The sequence below is a fragment of the Dicentrarchus labrax genome, unplaced genomic scaffold, assembly GCF_905237075.1.
Source record: "Dicentrarchus labrax unplaced genomic scaffold, dlabrax2021, whole genome shotgun sequence".
Lineage (NCBI taxonomy): Eukaryota > Metazoa > Chordata > Actinopteri > Moronidae > Dicentrarchus > Dicentrarchus labrax.
Window position 1 is genome coordinate 11,154,022 of NW_026136707.1, and position 17,840 is coordinate 11,171,861.

General features: G+C 38.6%; 1 protein-coding gene and 1 long non-coding RNA gene across 5 annotated transcripts; both read left to right on the forward strand.

The window, feature by feature from the left end:
• The first annotated feature begins 231 nt into the window (after nucleotides 1–231).
• Nucleotides 232–12,711, forward strand: ca14 (carbonic anhydrase XIV). Of its 4 annotated transcripts, XM_051407414.1 has the most exons (13): nucleotides 232–317; nucleotides 703–726; nucleotides 4,103–4,282; nucleotides 4,521–4,666; nucleotides 6,404–6,499; nucleotides 6,614–6,680; nucleotides 7,021–7,178; nucleotides 8,005–8,131; nucleotides 9,447–9,470; nucleotides 9,629–9,713; nucleotides 9,866–9,907; nucleotides 11,230–11,283; nucleotides 11,955–12,711. In XM_051407414.1, the coding sequence occupies exons 1-13, from the start codon at nucleotides 248–250 to the stop codon at nucleotides 12,064–12,066; spliced, it is 1,185 nt and encodes a 394-aa protein (XP_051263374.1). In that variant the 5' UTR covers nucleotides 232–247; the 3' UTR covers nucleotides 12,067–12,711. The 4 variants fall into 4 exon arrangements, with proteins under 4 accessions (XP_051263374.1, XP_051263376.1, XP_051263375.1 ...); XM_051407416.1 differs by lacking the exon at nucleotides 11,230–11,283; XM_051407415.1 differs by lacking the exon at nucleotides 9,866–9,907.
• Nucleotides 12,712–14,305: 1,594 nt separating this feature from the next.
• On the forward strand, nucleotides 14,306–15,572 carry LOC127367500 (uncharacterized). Its single transcript, XR_007885495.1, has 2 exons — nucleotides 14,306–14,451; nucleotides 14,668–15,572. It is a non-coding gene; the product is annotated as an uncharacterized LOC127367500 (long non-coding RNA).
• The last annotated feature ends 2,268 nt before the right edge of the window (nucleotides 15,573–17,840 follow it).

Here is a 17,840-nt window from a genome sequence, read left to right on the forward strand (position 1 = left end):
TTGCCGAGACCTGTTCTGGTGCCCCGTAAGCCAGAGTGGAGCCAGCATGTAATATCCACTCTCTGGCTGTTAAGCAGAGCTGTGGCAGGTGGGATCGCTGGACTCAGTGAGCCCCCCCTTCTCTCTCTCTCTCTCTCTCTCTCTCTCTCTCTCTCTCTCTCTCTCTCTCTGTCACTCTCTCCCTTGCTTGCTCCTCATCTCTCCGTCCACTTTTATTCATTTCTGTGTATGGGCAAGGAGGGCTAACATGGACTCTTTGGGTCTTTTTATCCTTTTATTGCTTCTGTGTGTCCAGTGGACAGCCGCCCCCGCTGCTGGTAAGGTCCTCCTGATTAACACAATCAGCATCATGTGAGATTTGTTTTGCTTTCAGATTGGTTTTGTAGATTGTTTGGCTGTTTCAGTGTGAGCTGTAGTAGTGGAGCAGTAGTAAAATTGGATTTGAGCCGTATTTGAGGACTGTAGTAGTACTTTAGTCAGGAATTAGTCAACTACTAGTTGTCGAGAATTGTACTGGAATAATATTAGAAGCAGCAGTGGTTGTAGATCAGAAGTGATGATAACCTTGTATTTATGTGAAATATACAATATTTATGATGCTTTTATCATGGCAAACATTTATCAAAACTCAAATTTAGAGCCACTGTGAACTTAAAGACTAAATTAAGAGTTTTAGGAGTTTTTCTCTTTATTCTTTTTCAGAGGAAATTGCCTGGACCTACACTGGTAAGTTCAAGTTCATTTGTAGAAGCAAATCTCATACATAAGTAATTCAAAGTGTAGCCGAAAGTGAGAAAAAAAACACAGAGGGTGGGTGATAGTCCGGAGACGTTATTCATATATCTCTTCAGAACTTGACTATTAAGATCTTTGTTTTTATTTTAGTTTTTATTTTTAGACCAGGAGCAAAATCCTGAAATCAGCTCTGTAATAAACAGGTTAATAGTAATCAATATAAAGAAAAATAAAATAAATAAATAAATAAATAAAATAGTAATAAATTATAAGTTCATAACATAACAGCTTCTGTAAGTTAAGTAGGATTTGTTCTCCCCCCTCATATCTTCCAACCCTTCTCCATCTGTTTTCCACTACTTCCCTCTCTGTCTGTATTAGTTACAGTTCAACAAGCTGGCATGAGCACAGCAGTCACACAGAGATGATGAAGGGGTGGTGGGAGATGGAGAGGAAGAAAGCAAGAGAAAGGCCGATAGAGAGGCAGGCGGAGGGAGGCAGGTGCACAAGGACGAGGGTGTTGGACAGAGAGAGGGAGATGGGACGGGATGAAGCAAAAGCATACCAAATCGTGGCCTTATTGTTGCAGCGCACAATAACCTATGTGTTTATTGTGTTGTGGATACACACTGGCTGCCTATGCCGTGGACAATGACATTGTGGGAATGAATGGGGCACACAGACCACTGCTCCCTGCATGTATTCAGGAGAGCAATACCAATGTACAGTACAGAAAACACAGCTAACTGTAGAGGTGGTGCCTGGAGCAAACTGGTGTCTATACACAGGCCATTAAGGCATAATTATTATATGTATGGACTGGAGGCAAGTGTACTGTGCAGAAACATGTAGTGTAATCTTAAACTAGTCTTGCATTCAAAAACATTAAGAAAAAGAAAAATTGTTATGAATTTTCAAAGTAAAACTCACTGGCATTCACACACAGTCCATACAGTGCTTGAGAGGGTGTGTGTGTGTGTGTGTGTGTGTGTGTGTGTGTGTGTGTGTGTGTGTGTGTGTTTGTGTGTGTGTGAGGCATGTTGTGTGATACAGCATTGCATGATGTGGCCGTTGCTGAGCTGTTAGCTGAAGTGGAAAGACAGTTTTGTGATGCACAAAACATTTTGTTACACGAGAGAGCAGAGTTACACGCTTTCAGAGATGCCTCTTGCTTACGAGAGATGAGAGATGCAGAGTTATGTAAAGTAATGGAGGCAAAGTCAGTCTCACATTCCATCATTTCCTCATCATGAATCAAGTGAGTGAATCTGCATGTGTGTGTGTGTGTGTGTGTGTGTGTGTGTGTGTCTTTTGTTCCTGGCTGTATTCAGGATAGGGATAGCATGCTTGGGGAAGAGGTAGAGGCAGGCAAAGAGGGTCAGAATTTTCGGCCTCTGGTTACCATGGAGACCTCCATGACGACCAGCGGCGGGGCCGCGGGACTCACTTTTGAAGTTGGGTCGTGGTGCGGGTCTTTGCTATGGAGAGTAGCGAGGGGTTAGGGGGCAGAGAGGAGATTAGAAGTGCAAGGTGGGGGTTGCAGGCAGTGGGAGAGCGGTGGGAGAGGTATGTGTTTACATCAGTAATGTTAAGCCCTCCGTACATTGTGGGTGTGGGTGTGGGTGCAGGAAAAGGTAATGTAATGTAATGTGTAATGTGAATTTTAAATGTGTCTGTCTTACCCATTTAGTCTTACCCATTTTCTTTAACGCGTTTACATAAAATATACATTTTAATTAACAATTAAACCTGCAACTGCAGATATATGATTGGATACCTTTTTTTTTGCACACTGCTCACATTTTGTTATTTGTAAAAGGTGTCAGTGGTGTGCCTGTTTTCTAAAGCATTCCTCTCTTTGCAATTGAAATTCAGATTCTTTGAATCACATGTCAGTCTCTTTTTCTTTCAGTCCCTTTTTTCTTACTTTCTTTTATTCTGCAGTTGGGGAGACCAGTTTTCTTTTTTACTCAGTGAACCACAGCTTCAATCACTCCCCACTCCTACAATTACTGTCTCAATATTTCTCTGTCCATCTTTTAATTAAACTCTTCTTATTTTTAATGTCAGTTGTCAGACAATAATGAATGAAGTGTTTCTAAGAATTTGAAATATATAGAGCATAGTTTACAGTAAGTACGTAGTATACACTTGCTGCTTAATAGACATTAGCAGCACATAGCAGAGGACCTGCAACATGCAGTAGATGCTGACAGGAACCCAAAAGTATGTTGTTGTCTAAAAGCTGATGTTGTGTATTGTCTTTCTAAAAGTTAAAAATTATTCTAAATATTTGACATTATTATCTTTTTTATTTTATTTTATATATTTTTATATATTTTTTATGTATGTTTAAATGTTGAATTTGTCACTCAGGAATCAAAACTGCAATTTTACATTTTACATTAGAAACCAAATAAAACTGTGATCAGAGGATTCAGAGGATTGACTTCCCAATCCTCTGAGTTATGACCACAAAAACATTTCTAAAAAAAATTAGCTGTTTTAATATTTTTGTCTAGAAGGAAAAAAAAAATCTATTTTAACAAGTCAGTATTCAGTTGTAAAGACGTCCAATGTCTGTGGGAATTTACAATAAACAGGACTAAATCATTTTACTGACATAAAGATAAGGACAATTAATTCATTTCTATTGGAAATTATTGTTAGTATCTCATTTCAATGTCTTAGAAAAAAAGATATTTAATATAACTTCATGCAAAATCAAATCAATGTTTAATTTAAAACATCTATTGTTACCATTGTTACTGAAACCTTATGAGATCTATACCTTATGAGCCGTATCTATTTCTGTAATTTAACTACAATGATACCGAAGAGATCAGGACACCTGGATAACACTGTACAACCAAGGTTGGGAGAGGTAATATAAGGCTTAAGTGACACTGTATATTGATTATGTTGTGGTTGTTATCAGTCGACATTAGTTATTAAGTTATGTGCCTGGATCACCTGCTTTTATGGCCACTCATGTCTGCGTGTTTCTTTGTTTCATGTCACCCGCATTTGAGTTAAATTTCAGTTTTAGTGTTGACTGTCTCATGCAGAGCAGCATTCATACAGTGCAGTCACAGATACACTATGTTGTATGTCTAAAAGGCTTTTGTTGCCTATTATGACCATTTATGCACTGTTATACGATCAGTATATGTTTTTTTTTTCAGTTTTTATTATACGTTTTATTAAATCCACCAGCATGAGGCTGTGAACCTAAGGAGAACATCGAGGTATAATTATCTTGTATAATTAGAGTCTGATCAATGGAGGCTTTTCACTAAATGACTGAGAGCCAGTGGGCTGTGTGATTGGGTGACATCATTGTTTCTGTCTTTTCTCCCTTCAAAAGGCTTGGTGGGTCAGTCTCAGTGGTCACAGTATTTCCCTGACTGCGGTGGCACTTCTCAGTCCCCCGTCGATGTGGTAACCACCCAGACTGAATATGACCCCAGTCTGATCCCTTTGACCCCACTGGGCTACAGTCAGCACGGCTACAAGCCCTTCACTCTGTACAATAACGGACACACAGGTAACTATGGCGGCTAGCTGGTATCCGAGCAGCTTTACGGCTGATCTATTTATACTGCACCATCCTTAATCGTAACCTAGCAGCAAATGTTTGACTCTCAATCAAAACAATCCTGAGATAATAATTTTATATAAAAAAATGTTTTATTGCAGTTTCTGATCACATGCCTACGTAGTATTTATCGTTCAGTTAACTTCTCTAGTCTGTTTAACTCTCGTTTTGCTCTTCTCTCCATCAGCGGTGATCGAGCTGCCAGACTGGATGGGGCTGGAGGGGCTGCCCTGGCTCTTTACAGCTGTGCAAATGCACCTCCACTGGGGCAGCGGCGGCCCGAGCCACAGGGGCAGCGAACACACCATCAACGGACTGAGTGCAGATGCAGAGGTACGTTCAAACTCAGCTCGCTGTAAATTGTAAAATCAACAGTGCAATACAAACCACAGCCAAGCCGAGTTGTGATTTAAGTGAAGGGCAGTCAAGGTCAAGTAGTGTGATAATAGTAGTTATTATTATTTAAATGACAAAAAAACACTGTCAAAAACCACTGAAGTAGTCTGCATCCACAGAAATCAACTTTCTGTTCGTGGTTATGGAAAAAAGGATGAAAAAATTAAGTTCATACTAACAAATTAATAAGGTGACATTTGTGAATTAGGATGAACTGAAACATGGAATAATATTTTGTGTAGAGAATGTTGAAGAGGTTGATCACAAAGCATAAAACAAAGACCAAATTTCACATGACATACAGTAACAGAGACAAAGGAAAATACACTTAGCATGCTTGTTATGTGTTTGCACACTTAACTTTCTACCTTTTGGAGATAAGTGAGATTTAAATGAGCCTTTGTAATTATACAAAGAATTAACAGCAGCTTAAAATGGATTACACTGCAGATTTTAGCAGCGTATGAGCATACAATTATTCGATTTGTCGATTAGTTGATCAACAGATAAAAAGTATCTGCAAATATTTTAGTAACTGATAATGAGTCATTTTTTCCCCCGTAAAAAATCCCAAATCTGGTTCCAGCTTCTCAAATGTGAAGATTTGCTGTTTTCTTGGTCATATATTAAAGTAAATTAAATATATTACGGTTAAGATTGATTAAACAAGCAAATTAAATACATTATAGTGGCCTCTGAGAAATGGTGGAGCCCATATATATATAAATATTTTTTATATATATATTTCATGATAACATTTATATATTAAAAAAATATGAACTGATTGAATAATCTGCAGATTACTTGATAATTAAAATGATAAATAGTTATAGGTCTCTTATTTAAGATGTAGGTGTTCAGTAGGAACAAATGGGCAGTCCACAGACTTTGGATAATTGTAAGGTATATAGAGATGAACTAACTCACTGCTGGTTTCTGTCTTTATGCCTCAGGGTTACAGCGGGAGGTTTGACTCTATTTCTTTCTTTCGTGCCATACTTCTGTTTTTACACTTTCTTTCTCTCTCTCTCTCTCTCTCTCTCTCTCTCTCTCTCTCTCACACACACACACACACACACACACACACACCTGTTATAGCTGAGTGACCTTGGATCCCTGTTCTGGTTTAGTGTGGGATAGGGATGGAAACAGCACACTGAACCAATGTCCTCTAGAGCACACTGAGGGAGGGAGGAAGTTTTGGGATAGACTGCCGCTGATATAAAAAAAAACCACTAAGACAGCGACTGAATAACCTTTTAAGGGAGGAGAAAAGATGGAGAAAGAGTGGAAAAAGAAGGTAAGCCGTCTTAGCAACTCAGTTCCTGTCCATCTGTCAGTGTCCAGGTATGCCAACGCACAGCAGTGGGAGAGGAGGAAGCATGAGGGAATTTAAGCAGATTAAAAAGACAAAAATCAGCTGATGACACAAAGAGGACAAATATTTGTTTAAAAAATGGAATCTGTCATGCATGAGTGGTGTAATTACATAATGAGACAATTAAGCTCTCTCTCATTGACATCAGTCTCCTCATCGCTCATTGTTTTTTATACTCTCAGAAGGAAAAACTTGCACACAGCTTTTCCTCTTTCTCTTTTATTTTTTAACCTTCAGCTGTCACGAGGAGAACCAGGACGCATTTCTTGCTCTAACACTGTTCTTCCTCTCTCCAGCTACATGTAGTGCACTACAACTCTGAGCTCTACCCCAATATGTCCGCAGCCATGACACAGAGGGATGGTTTGGCTGTTTTAGGAGTTCTCATTGTGGTAAAAAAAACAACAAACTGAAGCAATACACAACATTATGAAAGAAATAAGAATAAGTTTTTACACATTTTGAGCAATGTAAGGAACATTTAAGCCTGAGTTTCGGTTTCCCAGACAGGTGAGGAGACTAACCCGGCATTTAACAACATCCTCAACTACCTGAGCCGCATCAGACATGCTGGTAAGTTCACTTGAAATGTACGCTTCATTTATAATCAAGTGAATAGGCTTAAATCTTAGTAATTTGCATGGAAATGTGTTAGACAAGAAGGAAAGTTATGTGAATACAAACATATTTTGATCTAAGGAAAAACATAAAAAGAAACATGCTTCTTTGGGCATATAAGATACTGATGGAACAATGATGGAAAGATGAAAACGGCACAGCTGTCAGTTTCTCTTTTGTGTGTTGCTACAACCAACTCTTTTTTAAAAATATATAATGATATTTGGCTCCAGCTGTAGAATCTATACAACCTCACATACTCTTTTTTTCCCCTTCTCCTTACACCCACTGGCAGATCAGAAGGCGTCCATCCCAGCCTTTGATATCCAGTTGCTGCTCCCTAAGGATCTGGGACGCTACTATCGCTACAATGGCTCCCTAACAACGCCGCCCTGCTACCAGAGTGTGATCTGGACACTGTTTCACGAGAGGGTCCAAATCTCAAAGGCACAAGTAAAGCTCAGACACTGAATCTCATCTAAAGTGTACAGAAGTAGATTGTACACGGCTCAACCTAATATTCACCTTTCATGCAGACACTGACTACATTTTTATCCATGGTGGATCTCACATAAGACAAACTGATCCACCATGTATTGAAATGTCATCTAATGCCTAAATAAATAGATGAACACAGCCTATATTCACACTTTACTTTGTACTGGCCTTACACAGGCTGGTGATGTGCATTTTTTCATTCTCTACAAAACCAACATTTGTAAACCAAAGCAGTAATGCTTAATTTAAACAGAGGTTTAAATTAAGCGTTCTATTATCAAATCAAATCAGAGAACATATAATTTATATTGTAAACTGAATAGTGCTTGCGATTCAGTACATTATTGTATTAGTATAGATTAACTGAGAATTTGTTCCCTTATACTGCCAGCATTGTGGATTTGGTTGCTGTCAACATTCTGCTCTCAACAAGTCCAGCAATTTCCTCCTAAACATCAACATCAGTTCTTTTTTTAGGATTTAAAACTTCTATTAAAAGCAGGGTCCCAATTAGAAGCAGGTCAGCCTCTTTAATCAGCTTACAATGTAGGAATTTAGTAACAACTGACATTTAAATTGCCCTTATTTGTGCCAGAAAAGAAAAGTAAAACTGTTAACATGACTCAACATTTGCTCACTGAATCACTTTTACCATATTTCATCTACTGATAAACTTTTACTTCAGCTTAATGTTGAATTTTCACTACGTCCGTCAACTTACTTTTAGTTTTTTGCAATTGATTTTTTCCCCGTTCCTCTCTCCTTCACGTCTGCCCTACAGCTGCTGAAGATGGAGACGATACTTTACTCCAGTAAAGTTGAAGACCCAGACAGGATGCTGCTGCAGGACAACTTCCGCGCAACACAGTCGCTCAACCACAGGCTCATCTTCACTTCCTTCACTGCAGGTTAGACGCGGCAGAGCATGTGGGAAGATGTAATTCATCATTATAAAATAAACAGCACCCACTCTCTCGTGTTGACTACTGACATGCTGTGTTAGGAATTAGACATTTGCCTTTAAATTACTTACTCTTTTAATTTTTTTTTCAAATAGTACCTGATTAATATAATTTGTGCAGTGCTGTAGAAAGTATTCAGATTGTTTACTTAAATAAAAGTACGAATACTACAATGTAAAAAATACTCCATCACTAGTTAAATATGTATGTAGCTCTATATGACCTTGAAAAAACAAGACCATCATCGAGAAGATTGGCTATTTCTCACAGGGTTGAATTAAGTCAGATTCCCCTTGAAATCAATGAAACGGAGTAGTAGAAACATCAGTTTTGTCCACAGGAGCCGCCAGAATCAACACAAAATGAAAGTTTCTTGTAGGGGCTTTAATTAAAAGTACATTGGCTATAATAATGTATTATAAGTAGACAAATGTCCCCTGTAACTTTAATATATATTATATCATTAGATTAATATTACCTAAAATATTAATATAGAAGTATAAATTGGCCTAAAAAGAAAATATTCAAGTAAAGTACAAGTATCTCAAATGTGTAAATGTACTTTCCATCATGAATATATGTTTAGTATATTCTTAAGAGTTTTTCCTTTCAGATTGCTCAAACAGCACCTCTGTAGTGTTGGATGTAAAGTCAGCATGCTGCTCATAATGCAAACCACAATAACAAGCCAGTGGGTGGCCATGTAGACCAAAGCTAGCAATTAGCACAACCCATGCAGAGAGTGAAAAGTGGAATGCGGATAGAAATGTGGGAATATTAAGGATTACCGGTGACTTTGTCTGAGGGAAAGAGCCTTTGAGAGAGAGACAGAAATAAAGGGGAAGTGGTGCAAAAGCACGGGGGAGCAGTGTTTGTTTGCGAGCTGATTAGAGAAAAGGATTTGCAAAATCTAAACACTGACTCCATTGTTATCACGCGAGTCTAACTGAAAAAAGGGGAGAGGAAAAAGAGACACAGAGAAGTGAAAGAGGGAGACAGAGTGGTAGACAAAGACAAAGGAGAAAGAATTTGTGTAAAGTGCTCATTGTAGTGAGTGACTGAACTGGAAGGCCTGTGATATCAGCACTGCTGTCAAAGGCTGCAAGACTGACTAGACACAACAGTTTCAAACAGCTGAACAGCAGATTCTCTTCTGATAAACCAACAAATCAATTTGTATGAGCTGTGTGACAGTATAAAACAGAAAGCATAAAATACGCTGCTTTTTCTAATGATTTATTCAATCTTTTGTTTGTTGTAGAATCAGGGAAGGAGCTCTCGTCTGGTAAGACTACATGTGATTTTCCTGCACGTTGTAGCTGATGCTGTTGATGACGTCAATATTTCTAATAATTTAACTCGGGTTTATTGTATTTATTATATTTCTGTAGGTTTTTCTTCATCTGTCGTGCCCTCTTTGGTTTTTTTTTTTATCTTCTGCAGGTGAAGTCACAGCCATAGTAATAGGAGTGATGTGTGGCTGTGTAGGTCTGGCAGTAATCATTCGCTTCATAGTGAAGACGATACGGTAAGAAGCCGTTGTGTTGCTCAGTCACGACAGTGGCCTGTTTGCCGGCAGACACCGGCCTGGTTTAACTGGGTAATCTTCAGAAACTGTGGGAGCTATCGCAGTGGATGTATCCGGTCTCTTCTCATTCTCCATCTCCTATCTCTTGGCAGATTTTTTACAGTCCTCCACCGTGAAACAGTCGTGGTAAACAGGTGGTTTACCTGATCTCAGTACTGACAAGGATGCACAACTAGCACTCACAGTGTTGTTTTTGTGACTTCTTCTTTTTGTGCTTGACAGATATCCTTAAGCGCAGATCTTGGATTAATACCGCGATAAACAAACACAATATAGCATTTTTAATCCTTATTAAAATACCCTTTTATGGAACAGGAACCCTGTGTACCCACAGTCGTGTTTGTGGACTGCAAGAACATCTGAGATATAAATTAGAGTCTAACAAATAAATTGGCATGGCCGATGTTACGGAATGATTTTGTCTTATGAAAAACATTGGTATTGGCCTCGAAACAGTGTTGGTTGGACTCACAGTAAATGTATAATGCTCTTTGCAAGGTTTCACCATTAAAGCAACCTTAAGATCAGCGCTGAGGATAATCTGATTGTCTGACCTCTCCTGCAATAACATGGCTCTTTACCAATACTCTTACTGTTTTCTCTCATAATTACCAGTAATTAATGAAAGTATGTCCCACCAGTCAGTGATTTAACCTTTTCATTGCTCTGATCAAGGGTTCCCAAAGTTATCAATGTGTGAGTCTTGAGCCTTAAAGCAACACTATGCAAGTATGTGATCCTAAAATAACAACTTCAAAATCATTTTGATGCTACACCGACACTTTCATTCCTGTTTGGTACCCTGAACACCTCTTCTTGCACTACGTATCTTGGGTTGCCAGGTTGGGTACAATCTCGTCCAGGAAGTGTGTAATGCTTTACTGCACGCTGTCCCATGCCACCAACTATATCACTGATTTTGGTACAACTGGATTATATTTTATGGAGAAAATGTCCTCTGGCAGAGCAGCCTCAACTCTCTGAGATTTACGGGGTTTCCTGATTTACAGATAGCTTTAACTGCTGCTAACTGGTGCTACCATTGCTGACTCTGCCTGGACTTGGAGCTTGGAGCACTGGGGGTGTGTTGGACCACCGGGAGGAGGTGGAGGAGGTTTGAACCAATGCTTGCATAATGTTGCTTTGGGGACAGAACTATAAGTTTCATTGTTGGATGTATGAGACCTCTGATTCCTGCAATCTCTCTATGTTCAATCTTTAACTGAGATCACAGTGAGATTATGATACTCCTAATTTTTCTGGGCGTCCCTTGGATGCTTCTCAGGGAGCCTACAGGGGGCCCCAACATCCCACTTTGGGAACCACTGGCTTTCATAATGCCAATCAGCTGTGGGAAATTACTTAAAATGTCACCTCCAATCCTTCTATCTAATGTTAAATCCAATATTTTCTCTCTGTTTTTGGTCATGTGATTCTGTCTTTTGATCTGCGACAGCTCTACCTCTAGCTGGGACGTCCTACCCAGTAACCGGCCTGCTCCCATGCAAAGGTCACCGTTCAAAACTTCGACTTCTAGGAGTTAGATTCCTGACTACATCTTTTTGCTTTAACCACCCATTCATAGTGACTGGACTAGACGTTAACACCTCTCTCAGAGTATTAGTGCTTAAAGAAATTCCATAGACTGAGGAAAATAGTACATTATATATGTATATATTTAAATTCTAAACTTTCAGTGAATTCCCAGTGTTTAGAAATTCTTTAACATCAGTCTATCCAGAGAAAACTCCTAATCCATAATCCTTTAATCTTGAAGTTTTCTTTGTTTTGCTGGCTATCGATGCAGTGCATATACAGTATAGTATAACCCCCGATGTTCACTGGATGCAGACATGAGACATTCTGGCTCCATCGCAGCTGAAACATGAAAAGCCACATCCACATTAACACATTTATTCCCTCTTGAACTTATTCATCCATTTGTTTAACATGTAATATGTCGCAGTCTCGGTGGGCAACACTTTAACATCTTTAAATCATCTTTTGGTGGTAACTGAACAACACTCAGGGCACAGGTTATTTTACACTAGAGCCCTACAGTATGCACAACCGTCCATGTTCTCTTTAACAAACAAGGACCTCTGCTGGATAACATCACAAACTACAGCGACAGCATACGGGATGACTCAGTAGGAATAACTTTTCCCTTTGATGTTTCAGGATGAAGCAGCCGGAGAAAGCAAAAGAGAAAAAACAAGACATGGCTCTGAAATCGACATCTGAAGGAGAAAAGAAAGAAGAACCCTCACCGTCTCCTCAAAGTGAGCCCTAGCCGGCAGCACGGTCCACCTCCGGGCTCGTCCAGACACTCGCAAACACATATTCAATGATGTTGGCAGTCTTGGTATCAGACATTTTTTTTTATTTTATTTTGCACGTGAAGCACTTGGTTTAAATATGTCAGTTTGCTGGCTCTGAGTCGTATGTTTGCTCTCGCAATGCTTGGGAAGCACAATTGGTTCATGTAAATACTTTGTAAAAAAATATATGTTTTGTTTTTTTCTTGTTCCACGTTTGGCTGTTATTTCATCTTGTTTATCTTGCCTTGAAACACAAGCACACTGCACTGTATTAAATATAATAGACTTGTTTACTTGTGAATTGAAACTGTAGTACCATTATTTTCTTTTGCCCCAGGACTTTAGCATTGACACTTGGAGTTGGACAGTTTGGTATTAAGGTCCTATCAAATGAATTAAAGATCAATGATGAAGTGTAAACTGATGCTGTCAAAACATTATGGCTCTGACCTTAAATTAGCACATTGTGTTGTAAATGGATGAGTTATATTTATATACATATGTTCATTCTATTAGAAAAAAAATTATTTGGTGCCATATATCATCTTTGTCTGATTTATTTTTTGCTGTATATAACTCGTCAACAGGGGCACCTCATTAAAGTACTTGAATGGAAACTTCTTGTGTTTGTGTATGCCTCAATATCTGGATCATATACCCTCAAAACAGCTGGGTGCATCTTCTTCAGGTGGAGAAACAAAAATAAGTAGCTTGAATTTTGAAAGAACCCCAAAGAATGAATCAAGGTGAAGGAGACAATAAACCATTAAACGTAGTAGATTTGGCAAATATTTGTCCAGTAGATCTAGTTAAGATCTGAATTATCTCAAGGAATCTAATAAACAATGTAGTAAACTCTGGATAATCATTTTAAAGGAGAATTTAACCTTCAATATCCAACTCAAGGCATAACCTAATTAAATTCACTATGCAGACTGTGGGGACATTAAACAAAGCCTTTGATGTGTCCCAGAATCGTGATTGGCTTATCAAAATTAAAATAAACTGGGCAAATCTTTAATTTACGGGTTTGAGAAATACTAAATTAGGGCATGTCATTAATTGCATTTTAAAAGAAAAATCAGGCCAGCAGGAGGAAGAGAACAAATGATGTATAATTAACATCTTACTCATTTTTATATATATATATTTCTCAGTTTCATGTACGTTAACAATACTTTTTAATGAATCTACAAAGGGATAAGACTCATGGTTATTGTGATGTTATGAGGACTGATGATTGTTCTTGCACAGAATGAAGAGATGGAGTTGGACAGACAGAGAAATCAGAAATGAGACATAAAAATGAGGAAGCTCTCTGGCTATATTTTACTCATGAAAGCACGTTCTGTCTCTGATTTCTTTTTAACACAGAAGCCTACAGCACTACGGCTTATAATTCAATTAAACTTAATTTGCATCTATTTGCATTAAACATCATGTTAATGTTTGCTTAATATGAAATGGGAGACATGTTTCTTTCGTATTTACTCAGATTAAGATGAACCAGTCAAATGTTTCTGACCAGTTTATATTTGAATTAAATCTCAAACAGTTATAAGTATCCTAATATTAGAGACGTACAAAAGTGGTATAAGAAGATGTAAGTCTAACTGGAAAGTTTTGATCTCTCTATTTAGATATATTTAGCATATACAATACAAAAGCAATATAAAATATTTCTATTTATACTGTACAACTCATAATTATTGTATATTTAGTTAATGCAGTGGAAACATCAAGCCTGTAGGTATAAATTCCAATAAAACATGAATGAAAGCATCAATTGAAACACAATATTGTTGTCTGCTGAACAACTGGACCATTTTCTAATTGGACTTTTCCACGTTTCTTAGTTCATTAATACCCATCTGTAATAGTGACACATATCCCATAATCATTAAAGCACTGTTGATCAAAGCATATATTAAAGTTACCATTTGAAAAAACAGCAGTGCACACACACACACACACACACACACACACACACACACACACACACACACACACACACACACACACACACACACACACACACACACACACACACACACACACACACACACACACACAGTGAGCATCCATAAAATAGCTCAGGGGATCTTTAACATGTATTTATAGCTGTAACTGGATCACAGCTCACCATGACTGCTGCTCTAAAGCACAACCATGTGGACAGATTTAACACACACACACACACACACACACACAAACGCAAAACAGTTTAGGCCACTCCTGCTCACACACACAGGAAGTGAAATGGAGAAACGCAACTGAAGAACAGAAAAAAAAGATCACACCTTTGGAGCTCTAGGTCACTTATAGCTCACAGAGGCTTTCACTGCTGCCAAAACAAGGTAAGGAACTTCTCTCATCAAACAGCTGTTTTCTACGTCCTCTTCTGGTTTTAAGTGATAAAAAAAGACAGTCAGACAGCTGTGTCTTTGTCTAACTCAGCTCTCGTGTGCACACAGTGTTTACTTTATCACGGGCCATGTCAGTTATTTGGTATAACAGAAAAAAGGCTGTAAAGTGTAGTTGTTCAAACTTCTGTAGTCTTTGTTTCACTCTAGGACTGCTGGGTAATGGCTGCTCTCAGGGCTTTTCTCACTCTTTCTGCCTGCCTCCTGCTGGGTCATCAAACGTTTGCTAAAAACGACGCTCCCTGCCAGCTCTCCAGATGGAACAACGGCTACAACACCTTTGTCAAGCGCCACATTCGCTCTGGCACTCCGACTTCTCTCAACCAGAACGAATGGGAGAAGTATATCAGGAATAACGGGGGCTGTGACAGACCCACGCAGTCCTTCCTCCAACCAAAAGACCTGGAGAGGGTGAAGGATGTGTGCACATACAAAGGGGGAACGAGGTACAAGGAGAACCTGTGCATCAGCCGGGAGTCCTTCACTTTTGTCACGGTGAGGAGTGAACAGGGGACGTGCGGCATCAGGAGTGTCCGAGAGGAGAACAAACATCTGATCTTGGCCTGCGATGAGCTGGACAATCAGTGCCTGCCAGTCCATTTTGAGGGAAACCCTGATAATTTAAAGCCAAATAACAACGCCAAAGGCTGCCAGGACCCACAAACTAGAGATCATGCTCCCAGCTTTAAAATGCCGTGGCTCTGGTTGTTATCTGCTCTTCTTGTTATTATTTGTGGCAATTTTTTTTTTTTTACTTGAGAAACTTTATAAGACAATGAAGCTTTTATGAGAGGACATTCTCTCCTGAACACATTTCAGCAAAACCTTTTAATGTCTTGAAATTTAATTTGGAAAGTTTTAAAAATTCACCATCAGATCAACAATGTATTTTTGGGAACAATTCACTTTTTTTTAAATGTATCTTTGTAACAAAGGTTCCTACTGTTATAAACTTGTGCCAATGTATGTGTCACTGTTGTATGTATTTTACATTAAAGGGGCACAAATACAATTACCAAAGAAAAGGGATTCAATAAAAGATTCATCTGCACTAATTTTTCTAATGTTTCTTTTCAGTGCATCAAATGTGATACAGATTAATGTCAAAACTTAATCCTGATCACAAAGGAAAGATATGTACAGATACAATAAACTATAATAGACAAACAAGATGCAAAGATATCAAGACAAAACTCTCAAAATGCCACCTATAATCAATGTAAGTTGTACTAAATGTGTGTACATCCGTGGATCTTTGTACAAATGTTTGCTCTGTATTGTAGATGTTTGTACTGTCACTCACGCACACACACACACACACACACACACACAATGTACATTACAGCTCTACCAAAACCACTTCTTTATCAGGGTGTCAGTACTGAGAGACAATGACTCAAATTCACAAACAGTGAGTAATTTCATGCAAATAGAAATAGAGGAACACTGCGTAAGGATTCTGTTTCAGGTTTTCTTTAGCACACGTACCATATGCACACTAGCAAGAACAGGAAACCAACAAAAGAAGAGACAGACACAGCTGTGCTTTACAGGATGCTTTGGTAAGATTTGATTCAACACGAAAATCAACATCCGGAAAGATGTAATGACTTCGATCTATAACTGGGACACTCAAATGTCAATGTACAACAACAATGAAACTGCAAAGATTAAAAGATCCAATGACATAAGTTATAAGATATTTATAAGAAATTCAAGTCATTATTTTTCTTTGCTTAGCTTATTAGAGCATCAGACCATATCACACACAATTAATTAGCTTCAAAATGCTGTCCTCACATACTTTGACTGTCAACACTCAGATGGTGAAGTAATGACAAATTTGTTGTGAGCCAAAAGAAATAAAAGGGTTGGATTAACCTACTGGGCACTGGCTGGCAAAAATGAGCAATGGGCCCCGGTTGACCCCTAATTTCTCCCTTTCTGTGTACATTGTTTATGTATTAGTAAGTAATTAGTGATTCGTTTGTGGTAAGTTGATTAAGCACAGATTGATTTAGTAACATGCACCATGTATGCAGTTTATGCATTCCTGCATTTGTATTTATTAGCTGAGTTTAGTGACAGGTAACTAGGGCATGCAAAAAGGTCAAGCTGAATTTCTTTGGCTCCCTCTGCTGGACCACAAAGCAAACTACAACTAGTTGCGCCTATAGACTGAACATTATACAGGTCATTACAGTTTAAATATTAAATTTTCTCATGTTCAAACAACACTTTGAATTTTGAATTAAAATAGACAGCCCTATGCAATATTAACAAACTCATTTTCACAAATGACCACCAAACAAGCCTTTGGCCCCCCTGGTGGTCTGCAGCTCCCAGGCCAGTTACCCGCTTTGCCTGGACTCACAAACCTTTGCTTTGTAAAAGAGTTACAAAGTGATTAGTGATAGCATTGTCTCAGATAAGGCGTGTCCCTGAAGTAAGGGCGTATATTTTTCGGCATTTGTCCACTCTTGCTGCTGTTCAATCAACTGCATTTAGAAATCCCTAGAAAATTGGTAGGCACTGAGATCTGTGATCATCTGGTATCTATTGGCAGAAATTTTATTTTATAGTGTGAAAATAAGAATCGTGTTTTTTTTCACACTGGTCCTTAAAAAGCTCTGGAACAACAGGAGACCTGTTCTCTGAAAAAAATGTTCTCACGGAGACAGAAACACAAATATATATACACACACACACACACAGTTTTCCAACAGTTTTCTGGACTAACTTGCGTGTCTTCTGACTGCACCTGCGCCTGCGGGGATTTGAGTGGGTCTCTGTGTGCAGTAACTCAAAGCCGTTTGCACCAAACAGAAATAAACACTAATAACAATAGTTTGATTAGTTACAGTAGGTCACCTTAGCTGCACATGCCCAGACATTTCCCGAAACAACTGAGCCAAAAAGTTCCAGGTCTGAGTCAGGAGATGTGACTGTGCCGCTTTTTCACCACTAGATGGCAGAAAAGTTACTTAAAACTAACTGCTGGAGTCCCAGGACCACAGTGAAGCCTGAGCAACCTGGACTTTGACGACAACTGTCCATCTGTCCAATAACTTTTTTTGTATTTTGCACTTGATCTGCAGACATTTCATTACTGTGGTTTGATTCTTTATGAACACTGCTTTTTCTGAGGCACCTAACCTGCCTGTCTTTGCTTCCAAAGCTGATTATACACCCAGTTCCCAGTGGAAAAAACACCACATATTGCGAAACTAAACTAGCAAAATGTTAGTCTCACTCAAGAATAAGATGAGAGATTAAACTTTAGTACTCGAAGCCACCAACAAGCTCTTATTTTTGCTTCAGGT